Source organism: Aspergillus pseudoviridinutans (genome assembly GCF_018340605.1).
Source record: "Aspergillus pseudoviridinutans IFM 55266 DNA, scaffold_7, whole genome shotgun sequence".
Lineage (NCBI taxonomy): Eukaryota > Fungi > Ascomycota > Eurotiomycetes > Eurotiales > Aspergillaceae > Aspergillus > Aspergillus pseudoviridinutans.
The window spans coordinates 33221-49668 of record NW_025091287.1 but is presented as its reverse complement, the minus strand read 5'-3'; the positions used below and the strand labels follow the sequence as shown (position 1 = coordinate 49668).

General features: G+C 43.8%; 4 protein-coding genes across 4 annotated transcripts; 2 read left to right on the top strand and 2 right to left on the bottom strand.

The window, feature by feature from the left end:
* Positions 1-688: 688 nt before the first annotated feature.
* On the bottom strand, positions 689-3536 carry Asppvi_009314 (uncharacterized protein; the record flags this gene model as incomplete). The annotated part of the gene is made up of 6 exons (XM_043305171.1): positions 689-1128; positions 2502-2872; positions 2933-3014; positions 3076-3114; positions 3182-3366; positions 3430-3536. The coding sequence occupies 6 exons, from the start codon at positions 3534-3536 to the stop codon at positions 689-691; spliced, it is 1224 nt and encodes a 407-aa protein (XP_043161106.1).
* Positions 3537-4466: 930 nt separating this feature from the next.
* Asppvi_009313 (alpha/beta hydrolase) lies at positions 4467-5642 on the top strand (the record flags this gene model as incomplete). Its single annotated transcript, XM_043305170.1, has 2 exons — positions 4467-4709; positions 4773-5642. The coding sequence occupies 2 exons, from the start codon at positions 4467-4469 to the stop codon at positions 5640-5642; spliced, it is 1113 nt and encodes a 370-aa protein (XP_043161105.1).
* A 5173-nt stretch (positions 5643-10815) lies between these two features.
* On the bottom strand, positions 10816-11217 carry Asppvi_009312 (Zn(II)2Cys6 transcription factor domain-containing protein; the record flags this gene model as incomplete). The annotated part of the gene is made up of 1 exon (XM_043305169.1): positions 10816-11217. The coding sequence occupies one exon, from the start codon at positions 11215-11217 to the stop codon at positions 10816-10818; it is 402 nt and encodes a 133-aa protein (XP_043161104.1).
* A 1100-nt stretch (positions 11218-12317) lies between these two features.
* Positions 12318-13217, top strand: Asppvi_009311 (opsin family protein; the record flags this gene model as incomplete). The annotated part of the gene is made up of 2 exons (XM_043305168.1): positions 12318-12443; positions 12498-13217. The coding sequence occupies 2 exons, from the start codon at positions 12318-12320 to the stop codon at positions 13215-13217; spliced, it is 846 nt and encodes a 281-aa protein (XP_043161103.1).
* Between the last annotated feature and the right edge of the window lie 3231 nt (positions 13218-16448).

Genomic DNA, 16448 nt, shown 5'->3' with positions numbered 1-16448 from the left:
GAGTGATTGCAGATGGATTAAGAAGCCACTAAGCATGATCCAGTGGATTGCCAGCCAGGCAATTATAGGATACTTTAAACCATAGCTCTGTAGATTTCTGAGGCAGAGGCAGGGATTGAACCTGTTTTAGCCCAGCTACATAAGCAAGTTCTTAAACACTAGATGTAATGCCATACACTACCATAATCACTCCCATTTTGGCTCTATCACAACTCATTTGACAACTAGAAAGGGGGCTCCCCATCCCCATTCAAGCTCCTGAGATAAATGTGCCTCAAACAATCCCTTAATATAGAAATAATTTTACCACCAGAAATGACTCCCAAGTTTCTGTGGGAGGAAGGACTGTTAATCAATATATTATAGCCGCTGTGCAATTTGGGATCTGAAATAGGAGATGACTGGACCCAGATCTAGGTATTTGCATAATTAAATAAATGAAGGACAAGAGTGGGCTATGGACTGACAGTGCACATATATAATTATGTGCTCTTTATACACTCCTAAGTTGCAGGAGATTCGTTGACTATAAGGATCTATCAAGTGAGTCTGATGGTGATCCATGACCTGATTAAATACATTAAAGAAATCTTACCGCACATCTAAATTAAACCAGCCCGGATACTGGCACTCATCTGCACTAACAACCTAATACTATTATAATTATTACACCAGCACACTCTAGCCCCTACGCTTGGTTCCACTCAACGTTTGATGTCGTTTCTCGCCCGGTGATTGGCCCTGTTTGAGGTTTCTGTTCCGGGAGGTCTTCCGCCATGGATGGCTGCAAGAGGACCTCCCCTTCCCCACCGGCGCGAACGTGAAGGTGACCAGCATCGAGGTCCTCTTTACTCTGTTGGGGTGGGCTGGCGACAGTCGAGCGGGCGACTGGAAGCGGCAGCATTGGGACTTCAAGCCATCTCGCGTGTTCTTCTGCCAGGCGTTCGGCGTCATTGCCCAAACCTACGGTCTCAGACAGGCGTGTGTCTGGCGCACTATCGTCCGGTACACATTCTTCCCCACCCATCATCTGCTTTCCTACCCCAAAGACACCTGCTACTGCTCCCGCGGCGGCGGTGGCCGCCTGCAGAAGTGGGCCAGCGCGGTTTGTCACCGACGTTGGTGAGCCTCATCAAGATTACTACGATCCAAGCTTTCCTTTAGACTCTTCATGCTACGAGAAAGTCGAGCTAATTAGGATAGTTTCGACACCGTTGTGGGACATCGCCATTTTTATTCTGAAGTTTCTTCACTTCTCTCCTCGTCCATTTCGAGGAGCATAAAGACCTCGCTTCAGATCACAACTGAGCAGGCTAGGACCTACTATTTGGGTAATGACGGCCAACGGTCTCGCGATGTTGCACGATTAGATGATGCTCGCAAGTGGATTGAGCGTACTATGTCTGGTGGCTAGAAAGGTCATCAAGAATAAGTAAATCTCTTTGCACCAGTTGAATTCTGCCTGTACTGTGGTTCAAACACCTCCTGAAGCCAGCAAAAGGCCTATTATATCGGTTGTCCAGCCATTGTCACTCCTTGAAATTGACCAGCTTTCGGGAACTGCCGGTTCTTGATACTAGGTAGCCTATTGCTCTTTCCCCTTCAAGATGACAACTAGTGGTATAGAAACCACCTTTACACTCATATATTTAATCATTATAATCCATTTATAATTCCCTTGAATAACTGTACAATGTCTTTCACTCCAATCTATTCCAGCGATAATCTTAAATATTATGTAAAGTTCTATTGCAAAGCCTGTTTCATCAAAATTCCATATATCATCTTCATGGATGCTATGTTCCTGAATAGCTTCATGTACAGTTTCAAACAACACTATGCAACCTTTGGATCCTCCTACTTTGCTCACTGGTACGTAATCCTTTAACTATATCTTGTACGTAGTTCAGGACGGTGTTTAACAAAGGAATAGGCCTAGTTGACCCCAAGAACTGCAGTGGAAACTTGGGAACATTCATAAAGCAAAATCTCTGCCATTCCACGCAGAAACTCTAGCTGAATTAAAAAGCCTTATTTATCTGCATCTAGAAGTCGCTTGACAGGAGTTATTTTCTTTAGTAGCAGTCAGTTTACGGCCATTGGCGCGTGTCTGATCATGGTTTGATTCCTCTCAGCCGACTGCGAAGCATAGCTTCTGGTACACCAAATATGCCAGCAGCTTCTTGTTTTGATTGGATTCTTTTTGGTTTTTTCGTTTTTATAGCTGAGACAGCCAATTGCATTTGATTCTCTTGAGAAAGAGACATTTGCAGGGTATAACTAGAAGAAGGACGCGTTGAAAATTATTATTAGTATAGAATTTGACGCGACGGCGAAAGTGCGTAGCTCGGCCGTGGATTACGTTAATTGTCTATAGCAATCAGGGTATAGTAGMGGAATCTAGTCCCTGATACAGAGTATTAGGGTGAGAGTATAGCCTTCTTTCGCCATTCTTACCTTTCTCTACTGCTATCTTCCCATGGTTCGAGCCACCGACTGACCACTCTCGCCGTCGATCTCCAAATAATTACTTGAGGATATCTTTGAGCCCAGTACAGACCCTCTATTACTGTGATGAGCCCCCTGCAGTTCGAATTCGGACTCATTTGCTGACCTCTTTTGACGTCCCGGCCACGAGGGCGCAGCCGATCCAGCTCCAGCTGCGGCGTACTTGGACTTCTGTCTCGTTCCCTTCAAAAGTCCGTACAGGACGGGAGCATTGGCGACAATAGCGGCAGCAAGTAACTCAATAGACGCCCAAGTTGTTCTGTTCACCTGCTCAGTGGCATTTTTGGTGTTTTGAGGTAGCCTAGCGATGGTGATAGCGACGATGAAGAGGCCGACAGTGAATAGGGCCATTAGCTGGAATTTTCTGGAGGAGGGGAACGCGTTAAAGAGATACATGTGGTGATATATGCCTGGCCAAGCTTACTCAACAGTGGATCGTTTAACCACAACCAGAATTGGAATCGGCATGGCGATAAGCATAACGTCGGTGATGACATTGAGGACGCCTAGTGAAAGAAATAAGAATGTAAGAGGCATGATATTGAATGAGCTTTCGGGAGCGCATACCGAGGACAATTAATTGAAGCTGTGCCTGGCAGCATGTGCCTGAATATGTTAGAGGGTGAAATGAACAAACCAAAAATAAAAAAAAAGTAAAGAGAGAAGGACATACCAGGATCTGGTAATACAATCCAGTAATGGTTGAATGGATCGCACTCCGTGAAAGTCACAATCTGTACAATTACATACGTCGCTAAGAATATGCTGATATATGAAATCACCGTGACCTTCTCCCAGCGAAGTTGCGTGTGAAGTCTGCGGTAGGTATCAAGTAGAACCAGCTTTTGGAGCCAGAGACTAAAGGAATGGAGTATGAGAAAATAGCCGTCAATTCAGCGGTCCGCTCAATTTTGGACGTACTAGGAATTATAGAACACTCTGTTGGCGAGGACAAACTTGCTCGCGATCTCTCTGCGACGGATCTCCTCCGGGGTGAAATGGTGCGTATGTCGGAACGTCGCCGCCATATTGTTGGTTCCCCAGATGAGAATAACGTGGACCAAGGCGAGGCGTACGAGCGCGCAGAAAATGGCCCCCATTGAGAAATAATCGCCCAGAACGAACTGCGACCTTTTCCATTTTCGCACTAGAAGCCGAAGGGAGATCAAGCCGACTGTCACCCAGGTGAACACCCAGAGAATTATGAGGGTGGAATCCATTGCTTTCGCAGGCAGGAGGGGTGAGCCTCCCAAAGAAAAGTAAGGCAAAGAAAAGGAAAACGAGTCACAGGAACAAACCTTGAGACAAGGAGAACTATAGTAAGTTATTAACAGATAATAATGGAATGGAGGAGTCTTGACTGGGCCTGCTATGTCGGGTCTTTTCAATACCTAATAACTATGGCCTTCTCAACACTGAGAGGCATAGTTATTATTAAAAGCATTATTGGTATCTATTATGGGCTGGGCTTGGAAAGAAGTTCCCTACCCAACCAAACGTACGGAAAAATCAAAAACGGGGGGTTTTAATCCTTATTTACTAGCTTTTGGAAAAGTGAGGTGGGGAACAGTCAAGCTACCCGATCCGCCCTCTTCGTGTTCATTTCCGAGAATGCACTATTTACGTAGTTGGCCTATAGATAGAGGTTTTTTTCACAAGAGACTTTCTCCAGGATCGCTAGGAAAAGTCTCTGCGGTGTAAAGGTCCAATAACCGGCCAGACTGAGGCCCAAGTCTCAAAGAAAATTCGCCCAAGCGACTGAAGCTCCACCCGCCAAGAACGGCGGAAAAGGTAGGTTTTAACTAGTTAACCATACCTAGCAATTAGTTACTAAATTAGTAGCATTTTAATATAAATTGCGAGTCTCAGATAAACCTTGATCCCAGATCTTCCCTTGCATTGTTTAATCAACGACCCCCCTGGCTCGCCATCGCCACCCTCTCTCACAGGCGAACACGATGCATATCAAGACAGCATTATTATTGATCACTGGGGCAATTGCTGCCACAGCTTCACAAAGCTGGTGCGGCGAGGTGCCAGCCCAGCGATCGTATATGTATGTTGGAGGACAATATACTCTGAATAGCGCTGGCCAGCATGTCTTCGCGAATCAGATGTATGTGGAAAAACTGACCCCAACCGCGGGTGTGACCAAACCGTATCCAATTATCTTCATCCATGGACAAGCTCAAACAGGCACAGTACGTATCAAATGATAGCCCTTCTCCCCTTCCCGCCCCGGACGAGTTAACCGTGATGAGTAGAATTGGCTCAACAAGCCTGATGGAGGGGAAGGCTGGGCCTCTTACTTTCTCTCTCAAGGATATGCATGCTATATCCTCGACCAAACCTTCCGCGGCCGCAGTGCCTGGTTCCCTGGCAATGGGACGCTGAGCGTGTATAGCGCTGAGCTGTTGCAGCAGCGCTTCACCGCATCACAGCTATACAACCTCTGGCCGCAGGCGTCCCTGCACACCCAATGGAACGGAACGGGCGTCATGGGTGACCCGATCTTCGACGCTTACTATGCTTCAACGGTCGAGTTCCTTAATTCAGCCACTTACCAGCAGTCGACCGTCCAGGCCGCCGGCGCCGCCCTGCTCGACCACATTGGATCCCCAGTCATCCTCCTCTCCCACTCCCAGGGCGGGCTAATGCCCTGGCTCATTGCGGATGTGCGCCCGAAGCTCGTCCACTCCATCGTCTCAATCGAACCCACAGGCCCTCCCTTCCAGGAGGCCGTGTTCAGCAACATCTCCGCGCGCCCCTACGGGCTTACCGATATCCCCCTCACCTTCTTGCCTGCCGTGACCAATCCGGTCACTGACCTTGTGAAGCAGGTGATTCCTTCAAATTCGTCCCTGTATTCCGACTGCGTTGTCCAGGCCGATTCCCCCGCACCGAGGCAGCTCGTCAACCTCGCCCATGTGCCGGTCCTGGTCTTGACGACCGAATCGTCTTACCATGCGCCGTATGACTGGTGCACAGTCAAGTTCTTGCAACAGGCAGGCGTGCCGGCGCAACATCTGCAATTGGCGGATATCGGCATCCACGGAAATGGGCATATGGTGTTCATGGAGAAGAATAGTTTGCAAGTTGCAGCTGTTTTGAAGCAGTGGATAGAGCGTACGTGATTTGTGGGATGAAATTTTTATTTCAGCCAAAGCCGAATCTTTAATCATCTTCACTCGTTCCCCTCGCACGGACTACAGCACAAGGTTGTGGGAAAGGGTAGTCGCCTATTGTCTCTTCTCATACTGTATACTGTCCTTTACAGAGAACATAACAGAACTTAATACACAAGCACATATATACAGATAGAAGCTCAAAGAGTTCAAGTAGGGAAGAACCTCTGGTGGCGCGCGAGCTCTGCACCGGCCACTTCTTAGACAATCTGTAAGGAGAAGCAAAATACTCTCACATATAATCATCATTCCATTATTAATATCGGCTCAGTACTCAGAGTGTAGACATTGTAGGAACAGCTCCGCTACTTCTGGAAGGCTTCAGCTTGGCCCATGCAGAACATGAAGATCGCAGCACAGCCAACTAGCTGTGGTTACAGGCGCGTATGCATAGGAGGTTAAAACATAAATCTAGATAGGGAGTCATGGGTTTGGGTCAACACCACAACCATAGTAGATCTTAATAAAACCTATACTATTTGATAGAGTATAATAGAGTAATCTAATAGTAGTACTATTACTAAAAAGTATTAAGGATTAATAGAGTTATTTACTATAAAGACTAACCACTTTTAAATCTCTATTATATTTCTACTTAAGAGCTATAGAATTTAGCTATTAAGATAATAAATATCTTTAAAAAATAGAGAAAATTAGTTAATAAGAATAGTATATATTATATTAAGATCTACCTATAGATAGTAGAGTAATCTATATTAAACTATTATTATAGATAGTAGAGTAATCTATATTAAACTATTATTATTAAGAAATAGTTTATGTAACAGGCAAGGCCCACTGAATGCTCAAGCTCACTAAGTACTCACAACCTGCCTTAGGCACCAATGAAGTCCTGTCCAAGGCGGACACCAGCTCAATCACATAACCTAGTCCTAATCAACTCTATTATGTGACCTCATCTCCTATTCATACCTATCTTTTATATTCAGCCACTGCAGCCCTAGTTAGAACTCCTTAGCAATTTCTTACTATCTAAATCTAGGTTGTAGGTTAACTAGCTTCTAGCCTGCAATATTAAAAATCACTCACTACTAGATAGTTAGATAGAACTAGTGAGAGATAGTTAAACCAGCTAAACTAGCTAGATAAGTAGATAAACTAATAGTAATAGCTAAGATAGAACTAGTAAGAGATAGCTAAACCATAAATCTAGCTAAGTGTCATGGGGGCTGCGGCCTAGGGTAGAGTTGCATAACCGAACCGCTAAAATCGAATCCAACCCTCACCAAACTCACAGCGGTGAGGTTCGGTTCCTAGATTGCAAACTCACACCGGATTAGGGGTGGGTCAGGGTTACATCCAGGGGGGCATCAGTTAAACTACCAAAAACTGTTTTGCTTAGTAATCACTAATTTCTAGGATTTCTATAGAAATATTAATATCACTAGATAGCCTAGTATCTAGTCTATCTAAATATGAAATATTAATTCAAAATATCTAGTGGCTGGTGAGATATAAGGAATAATTATTTCTATCATAGATTAGTATAAAAGTGGTAATGGTTTATATATATATACATCAACCTTCAACAATCACAATATCTAAGAATGATTTTTAACCACTAACCATTCAACCCTACAGATATTGAATTGATATTATAGATATATATTATAATGACTATAAATACCATATATTTTATATAAAAATAATAATTTTATATAAGCATGCTAGATAGGCCCTAGGCATAGGCCTAAGATAGGAGAAATTGAATTCTAAAAACCATTAAAATTTTTGATATTGCCTAGGCCTACCACCAGCCTAGAGAGGCTAATGACTACCTATCTAGGCCCAGGGGCAGATTTTGCGGTTAAACTCGCACCAAATCAGAATGGATCAGGTTTGGATCCAATTTCTAAGATTTGGACTTGAAATCGCAGCGGTTCGGTCCCAACTGGGGTTCGACTCGCCCAAACTCAGACCAAATGCAACTCTAGCCTAGGGGGTAGGTGGTATATAAGCAGGTTCTAGGCTGATGATTCCAAGGGGAATCATCATTGTGACCTTTTTGGCATTGTGGATAGTAGATGCCTAGGACCCTACTTTCTGACACTAAGCTAAACTAGATAAGAGAGAGCTAAGAATAGATAATATAGAAAGTATAGATAGTATAAATTATAATAATATATTATTATAGATATTAATATCCCTAGAAGGACCTAGTAAAGAGTACCTACTACCTACTATAGTAAAATACTGTGATATCAACAGGTACATATATGATTTCGATGATATCTATCACATGTGCAATGATATCTAGTAGTCATTATTAATTATATACCTAGTATTTAAACCTCTCCATTCCTTATAGTTTAGGTTGAATATAAAAAGGATGGGAACCCGTTGATATCAGCAAAGAAGCATAAAAGGAAAATCTAGGGTGAAGAAGAGGCAGCATACATTTTAGATGACTTGCAGTCTAGAAACTATATGCTCTACCTTCAAGAAGTCCCTAATGTTAAAGTTAGTCACTGCTAGGCTTGGGATTGCATGCCCAGCAGACAAACTCACAAGCCCATTATTTGTTCCTACTATCGTTTTGCTCTGAAAGGCGGGACTAAGGGCGGAGGTATTATGCCTGGTTTGACTGGATGAAGGATCTGCTATGCTGACTTATGATGACGCAGAACGCGTTAAGTACTATCACAATAGCTGCTTTCAGCATATTATTTCTGATTTAGCCGACCTGCTCAGAGGCGTGTGTTTGAAAATAGATGGCTGGATAGCAGCCCTGCTAGACAGCAAAGTCATAATTAAGCCTTCTACCAATGCCATCCAAGACTAGTTTCAGTATGAGGGATATATATTCAATATTGACTGCTATGAACAACACAAAAAGGACTATAATAAATGGGAGAGAAATTAGAGCATCCTTTACATTAAACATCAGCTCGCGCATATAGGAAAGCTAAGTGAGACTGCTATCTTTGTGCAGGAGTGCGAGAGCCTAAAGAGCTAAGAGAAGTAGATTATTTCCCCTAAAACCCATCTAAGGTTTTGTTGAGTTGATTATTGGTGATTATCAGCGGGCAACCGCACATTGATAAATGGTGGCGCTGGCGAAATTCTGGAAAGGAGGCGTGAGGGCAGTTCATGGAGTACACATACAGTCTAGGTGGTATATGTGTTCCTCTGTTATTAAGGAGGTTGAGACTACCTTCTGCATGATATGACTTAGGTACCTTGCCACTTAAGAAAGGATGGGAAAGAATAAATATTTCTTCGGTAAATACTGGAACAGCAGACGGGTTAATATACTGCACTGTAACGTAATTCCCAGGCGAACCGCTATGCCGGGCGAGCCGCCACCTTCTGTCTTACCTTTGTAGGGCTTCTTTCTGCGCTTCTCTGTATCGTAGCCAATCACGGAGTCCTCGTATATGGCAGAGGAAAGGGGCTGGGCAAACAAAATGTTTCAGAATTTGCTATCTTGTGGATGCATGTCGCAGGGCTCGCCCAATCATGGCGTGCTTCTTCCTCGCCGGCTCTGTTCTGGCTTGCTTCCCCATAGTGACGACCAGACGAGACATATCTAAGGTACTCCTACAAGGTACCTAGGTAGTACTCAGATAGCTCTGGCTTTTGCGTTTTTCCGACGCCTTCGGAGACGTTTGGAGTCTCGATGGTAGCATCCGCAACTCCAACGATGAGCCATACCAGATCGCCCCAGCTTTCTTATTCACAATTTAGGTTGGTAACTTTCACACTTCCCGTAAGCAACTCCACTGTTCTGGAGACGCAGGAGCGTGGGAGTAGATCCAGATAACTTTGTTCAGGATCATTAACGTTTTTCAATTCGCGCAAGAGGTCGACGAGCTCGCATAGATTCATCTGAGAAGTTTCATTGTGCATGTCATGGTACAGGAATTCTGCACAGACTAATAAAGGAATAGGCATCAATGGATGCACCTTAGAGAGCAGTCAGCGTTTTGTATTTGTGACTATATCCTGGCGTGACATACCTTAGAAAATGGCAACTCTCTTAACGCGGAAGCGAATTGGATGACCGTGCTTGATGCTCCTAGTGCCAAGTTTTGATAATCAACACAGCCCATATCTGCATTTACTGAGTCGCCGGCCTCCATTGCAGTGTCTGCCATTCCTTTGCAGAAGTATATCATAATTGCCTGGCCGAGGATGTGGGCGAACAGCAAGAGCGGGTCAAAGGATTCATGTGGTGATGGATAGCACTGTGACAAAAGCTGCAGTCTGTGGGTCAAGAGATTCTCCAGCCATTTACGTTGATCTATACAGTTCATTGACATGTCACCATAAGCTTTTGATATGTGGTACTGCTGGATTTGCAGCAGACTACGACCACATATTGTGGCCATGATGAGACATTCATTGAATGCTGAGCGGATTTTGACCGTGGTTTCGGTCATGGCTTCAGATAGGAAGGGTCCCACATCGCAGATACTTGCTTGGAATGCCACATCTGGACCTGGAAGACGCGTGCAGATCTACCCGTCAACAGGATGGGACAATTAGCGGGAGACTTCTGTGCAGACGGAACCCGTATTCAATCTCTTACCACATGCTCATTTAGTGTTATAGGCCAATTGTCGCGCATGCTAATGACGTGGTCAAGGAAATAGGCCATCCAGAACACGCGGCGCCTCTCCTCTATTTCAATAAGGTCGCCGCACAGAGCTGAAGGGCAGTGATTATCAATTGGTCTGTCAAGGCTATGATATCGCATGCCCTGTACCAAACGGAATGCTCGACCAGCACTTAACCATGCTTGATGGTGATACGTTCGCATTGATTCAAACGTCACCACAAGGACCCATGCCTGTGCTAGCTCTGTGTTGGCGCTGCTGGGCTCATTGGTGGTAAGAGACTCAAGCATCTGTTTCGTTTCTCGATAGAGAGGCTCTGCCATATGACTGGAATGTGCCGACAGCAATGAGGCTATTGTCCACATGGCATATTGCAGGCATCGACGCGTCGCTGACTTATTGCTCGACTTGGACCATGAGAGGTACCTCTTTTGGTGCAGAATGGGTAAAGATTGGTGGACGCGGTCGAAGTATAGTTGGTCCCTAGGAAATACATTTAGCCACATGTTATTGCTTGGGGATGGAGTTACTCTAGGGCATAGTTACAATTCGGCGTGCAATATCGGCGAAAGAGGAACATGCTGGCCAAATGGACGCGTGGACACCAAGGCACTTTCTTTCGCACCCGACGCAGCGAGAACCCCGTCACCATTGTTTCCTGTAGTCCCCAGGGGTTCTTCTCGATAGGGCGAGGAGCGAGCCTTTAGCATTGCCTCCAGCTGCACAATACGACTTCTTAATTCTCTCAGATGGCCTTTTTTAGGTCCTCTGGTCCCACGCTGAGTCATTTCACATACAACACCAGTGTCTTGACAAACGCTACATTGTGGCTTCTTGCCATCGCACCGTTGTTTCCGCCGTCGGCACTCGTCACATGCAGCCTTTTGTGGCTGACTTCCGCGTTTTGCTGTATCTCTCATCTCGGTTTCAGTGTCCGATGCCATCTTGAATGAGTCGGAGAATATGACGGGGCTTCTTTTTCTCACAGGACTCCGTGAAAGAGAAAGCGAACTGTGTCTGAAGGACTTCTCACATAACCTCCTGGCGAAAAGATAAGGATTCCTTAATCGCTGCCGCGAATTCATTTTTAAATCCGCTATGTCCGATCAATCATTAGACATTCTTCGCGCGGAACTGTCAGTTTCAGGGCCAATCAGGACAGCTCGGTCTCCCAGCTAGTGCTTACTGCCTACTTCGGGTATCACACATCCCTAGATACAACTTGATTCTGGTAGGGTGCAAGCCCAGTAGGTGAATAATTAGTGAAATTAGTTTCTCCGACAGCCAAACCAAAATTGCCAGCCCAAAGCTGGAAATGCATGGGTGGTGCAAGGATCGCGGGGCTGAGTTCAAGATTCCGAAATGAGATGTGGAGCTCTCTCTTTGCTTATGAATGCACAGAACACAAATTGGCTGGATTTCCAAGTCAATTTCTGGCAGACACTAAGATCATTTGGGGAGCCAACGGCTTTGCTGGAGCCAATTTAGCAGGAGTCTGAGAGATACGACCTCCATCAACAGGCCCAGTCTTGTAGGGAAATCACTGCTTTGAGCCAATCTCTCAACGACATCCAAAAACTTCTAACGAATATAGTTAGTAATGCGGTTTTATTTTGGAAAATTATTTTTGTAACTGGCTAAACAAATATATCTTAGATTGTTTACCATGCTAGCCTCTTATATCCAATTGCGGTAGTGGCACGAACGATGGATGGACGTTGAAACAGGGAATGAAAAATCGGAGAAATAGTCGGCGAATTAGTTTTAAAAGCGACATCACCAGGCCAAATCATATAGCTCCATCACAGTAACAATTACTTTGCCGACGTGAGATGTCTCAGGTGCAATGATCTATTGTTGCAAATTGGCTCATTGTGAATTGTTCATTCATGTCCTTCTGGGTGATTGCTGGTATATATATAGCATATGATTCACGTCTTCTCCCATGGCAATTCAAACCATCCATTGTTGACTACATTATATACGCAAAGAGCAACTGCAACATTATACGACACTCCGGAATCATTCATCAGTATTATTGAGAATGTATATCCTTGCTCGAGGGAACGACGCTATCAGGGTCAACCCTATCACTGGTGTTGATGAATCACTGACCGTGCATGGTTCTGACTGGCTATGGGCTGTCACTGCTATCTATTGCTTCGCGCTCGTGAGTCTGCAACTCACCTCCTTCTAGACTTATCTCGTAATTGACGTTCCACAGATTGGTTGCCTTGTGATGTCTTTTGCCGCAAAAGAAAGCCAGCGGGTCTTTCATTACCTTTTCACCTTTAGTCTTCTGGTGGGCGCTATAACCTACTACGCTCAAGCGTCCAATCTGGGTTGGAGTCGCGTCGATCAGGTGAACAATCTCGGCAATGATGACATCCGCCAGGTGTTCTGGGTCAAATATGTGAACTGGATGCTGGCATTTCCTTCCGTCACTCTCGCACTTGGGCTGATCTCGGGTGTTTCCTGGACTACTATCATCTGCAACATTTTTGTTTCTCTCTTCTGGGTTGGGAGCTACCTTGCAGGTGCCTATGTGTCTTCCTCCTACAAATGGGGATTCTTCGCCTTTGGGACATTTGCATGGCTCATTCTCGCTATGAGCACCATCAATGAAAGCCGGGAAGCAGCTCACCTGGTTGGTATTGATAAGGATTACATCATGCTTTCAGGTTGGACGAACCTCTTATGGATAATCTACCCTGTTGCCTGGGGTCTGACCGACGGGGGCAACAGGATTGGCGTTACAGGAAGTTCGATCTTCTTTGGTGTCCTCGATACCCTCATGGTCCCGGTACTCAGCGCTGCCTTCTTGCTCTTCGCCCGGAACTGGGATTACCAGAAATTGAGCATTGCTTTTAGCGACAGCCGTCCTAGCCGGGAGACCGATGCCGCAGCTGTGCTCAAAGAAAATGCGCCTCATGCGTCTGCATAGCTTTCTGATTGCAAGACAACTCTGTTTGGTGTCTCTTCCACAGCCACTGGATGATAACTACAATCTCCCTTGGCTCTGTCTTCATGTTATCCTGATATTTTGTACATTTTGTATAGTTTTAAAGAATGCTCCATTTCACTACTTTAGTGTACGGGATTGTAAAGCGTAAAAACACTAGATTTCTAGGGTTTATCGTCACTCGTGTGATGGTATGGACGGGTCTAGGCTGACTGTGATAGCTAGTATATCCATCCATTCTCGCGTATTAAAGCCACAGTCTACGGATCTCCTGGTCTCAATCTATGGTCATTATATCGCAGAAAACATAAAGAATAAGACACATCAGCCACATACTGACATCACTGCTTTTCCAGCTCACACAAATCATGGATATCCTCTACTGATGATTTCCTCGATTCCTCCTTGCTGGTTCCTGCGATCATATTCATGCTTTTCTCCGTCTGGTTGTATTTGCGGAAGCAGAAATAGAACACGATAGCTTCCACACTTGGCGTCACTGATTCGCAGGTCCATGAGGCTCTACAGCTTCACCTGCATTGGTCGCAACCTCTCTTCTGTTGTATAGCTCTGTCCTTACTATGACCTACTGCAACTTGTTCCACACCTTACTTCACTGCCATATGAAAGCACATTAAGTGCTATTAGCACTTTGGTTACAGTTACTTAGCTTTAGTATTTAATTTAATTATTTAGGTAATTAATAATTTAAATAGATCTAATCATATTCAGCTGCTGTCTTCTATAACTTTAAGTATACTGTGATCCCGTTAGCAGTTATAAGGACTCCCCTTTACTAGTGGGTATATATCACATCCCTTTATTACTTCCCTACCTCCTTACCCTCTTATTCATATCCTGCATTCATCCCTTACTATCTAGAATATATAATAGTTTATATTATAGATCTATAAGTAGTGAGTAGGGCCCCTAGTTTATAGAAAAGATAGATTATAGTATATAACTACTCTCTATCTCCTCTAGCTTATAAAAGGCTCCTACTACTACCCTGAAAGTAGTAAATAACATACTTAATAGGCCTTACTTCTATCTCTACTATTATTATTCTTATATTACGTTTGGATTGTCCTTGACCCCTAAGAGGTTATTATATTACTACATCACTAGGCTACCTGGTTGGTAGGCCTCAGGCAAGTATAGGGTATAGTCCAGGGACTATCTCACCCCATTCCTAAAGTAGTTGACTAGTGAAGAACAGCAGAGACAGATCCCAGGGTGTGACACCTCTCTGGCCTCAAAGGGTGGATTCCAGCTACTATAAAGCTATTTTAGATATTTAGAGGTGTAAATACCTCTAGATAAGCTACTAGATATACTTTAAGGAAGTTAAACTTATTAATATAATTATATCCTAAGTGCATCTTTTACTTAATAAGGCCTCTGTAAGCATAGGGTTAAAGGGCTAAAATAATTAATATCTAGTAATTATAAGAAATAAGAAGAATAAGTAGGTATATAGATAGTAATAATATTATTATCCCTATAGACTTTATTAAAGCTAGGTATTAGATAGCTTCTACAGCTATCTAAGATAAGAAGATAATATCTTCTAACTATATAGCTAGTTATAGAGTTGCATTTGGTGCGAGTTTGGGTGAGTTCAACCTTAGTTAGCACTGAACTTCTGTGGTTTCAGGTCTAAATTTTAGAACTCAGAACCAAATTAAACCTAATCTGGGTTGGTTATAGTTTTACTACAAAAAACCATAGCTAGGCCTATACTAACTAACTATAGTTAGATTTAGTTTAATTTTAAGTTGGTTAAACTATAAATTTTAACTATTTTAACCCTTACTATTTCCTCTAGGGCCCCCTTTAGGGACCCCTCTAAGGCCCCCTAATAAGCATACTTATGTAAAATTATAATTTTTATATAAAATATATAGTAATTATAATTATTCTAATCTATATTAGAAATATTAATTCAATATCTATGGGGTTGAATAGGTGGTGGTTAAAAATTATTTAAAAGGTATAGTGGTTGTTAGACCTTGGTGCTCTTATATATATATCTCTATACTACTTTTATACTAACCTATAATAGAAATAATTATTCTCTTATATCTCAGTAACCACTAGGTATTTTTAAATGATATTTATATCACTAGATAGCCTGAATTGATGGCTATCTGGTGATATTAATATAATTTAAAAATATTTAGAATTTAATGATTTCTAGGTAAAACAGTATGGGTTGGTTAAACCTAACTTAAAAAACTATAAAAACTAAAAACTGTGGTTTTCACCTAACCTAGATTAGATTAGAGGTAGCCTAACCAAACCTAAAGTAGTTCCCTAGGCTTACCCCCCGAACCCGCACCGCTGCGAGTTCAGTGAGGTTTGGGTTCGATTTTTGCGGGTTGGTTATGCAACTCTAGGATGTAAATTAATCAATTGCTTCAAGGAAGGCCAAAGATGCTGTTACACAAGAGAGATATTTATAAATGCAATGGGAGAAAGTACATGGTAAACCCCCAGCACTAGCATCTACATAAGAGAATATGGTATTAAATGGATCAGCAGAGGCAGTAGATAAGAATAGCAATTTTTTTTATATAGATAACCCCTAGCATGGCTTCAAAATCATGATTTTAATGAGAAATCTACGATTCCGGTGACATCTACGATTCCGGTGTGGCGCGCCGGGGTGGGTGAGCCTAAGGCACGGATATGGGCATGCACCCAGCCGGGGGACGGGAGCACGCACAGTCAATTACAAGGGGGACAGCGGGAGGAGGACCAATCAGCAGGCAGAGAACAGGAGGGTAGGCAGGGTCGTTCAACCCCTAGGGAGTAGTATGGGAACCATGGGCTCCGCGCATGACACGTTACTTGGCTTTCCCATTCTTTGCGATGGCCTTGTAGATGGCTCCGAAGGTGCGCAGCTGGAATAGCACGACCGCAAGGCCTGCATATCAGTACCCGATATTCAGGGAGGTAACGGAAATGCTCCATTCCAGTCTGCTTGTGGGAATGACGTGCTAAACACGAAAAAGGTAATAGCAAAAGATATTGTTAACAAAGCTAAATCACGGCGCTTCTATTTAGGCCGGTTAACGCGTCGTGTGGGCGTGTGTGACAATTCCAGGAAACTGTGCGTGGAACGCAGCGGGTGGGGCTGCAGCAGACCAATAGGAATGTAAAGAAGTCGGAGGGAGCGCCGCCTCCTTTAGAGCATTACGGATCAAGGTC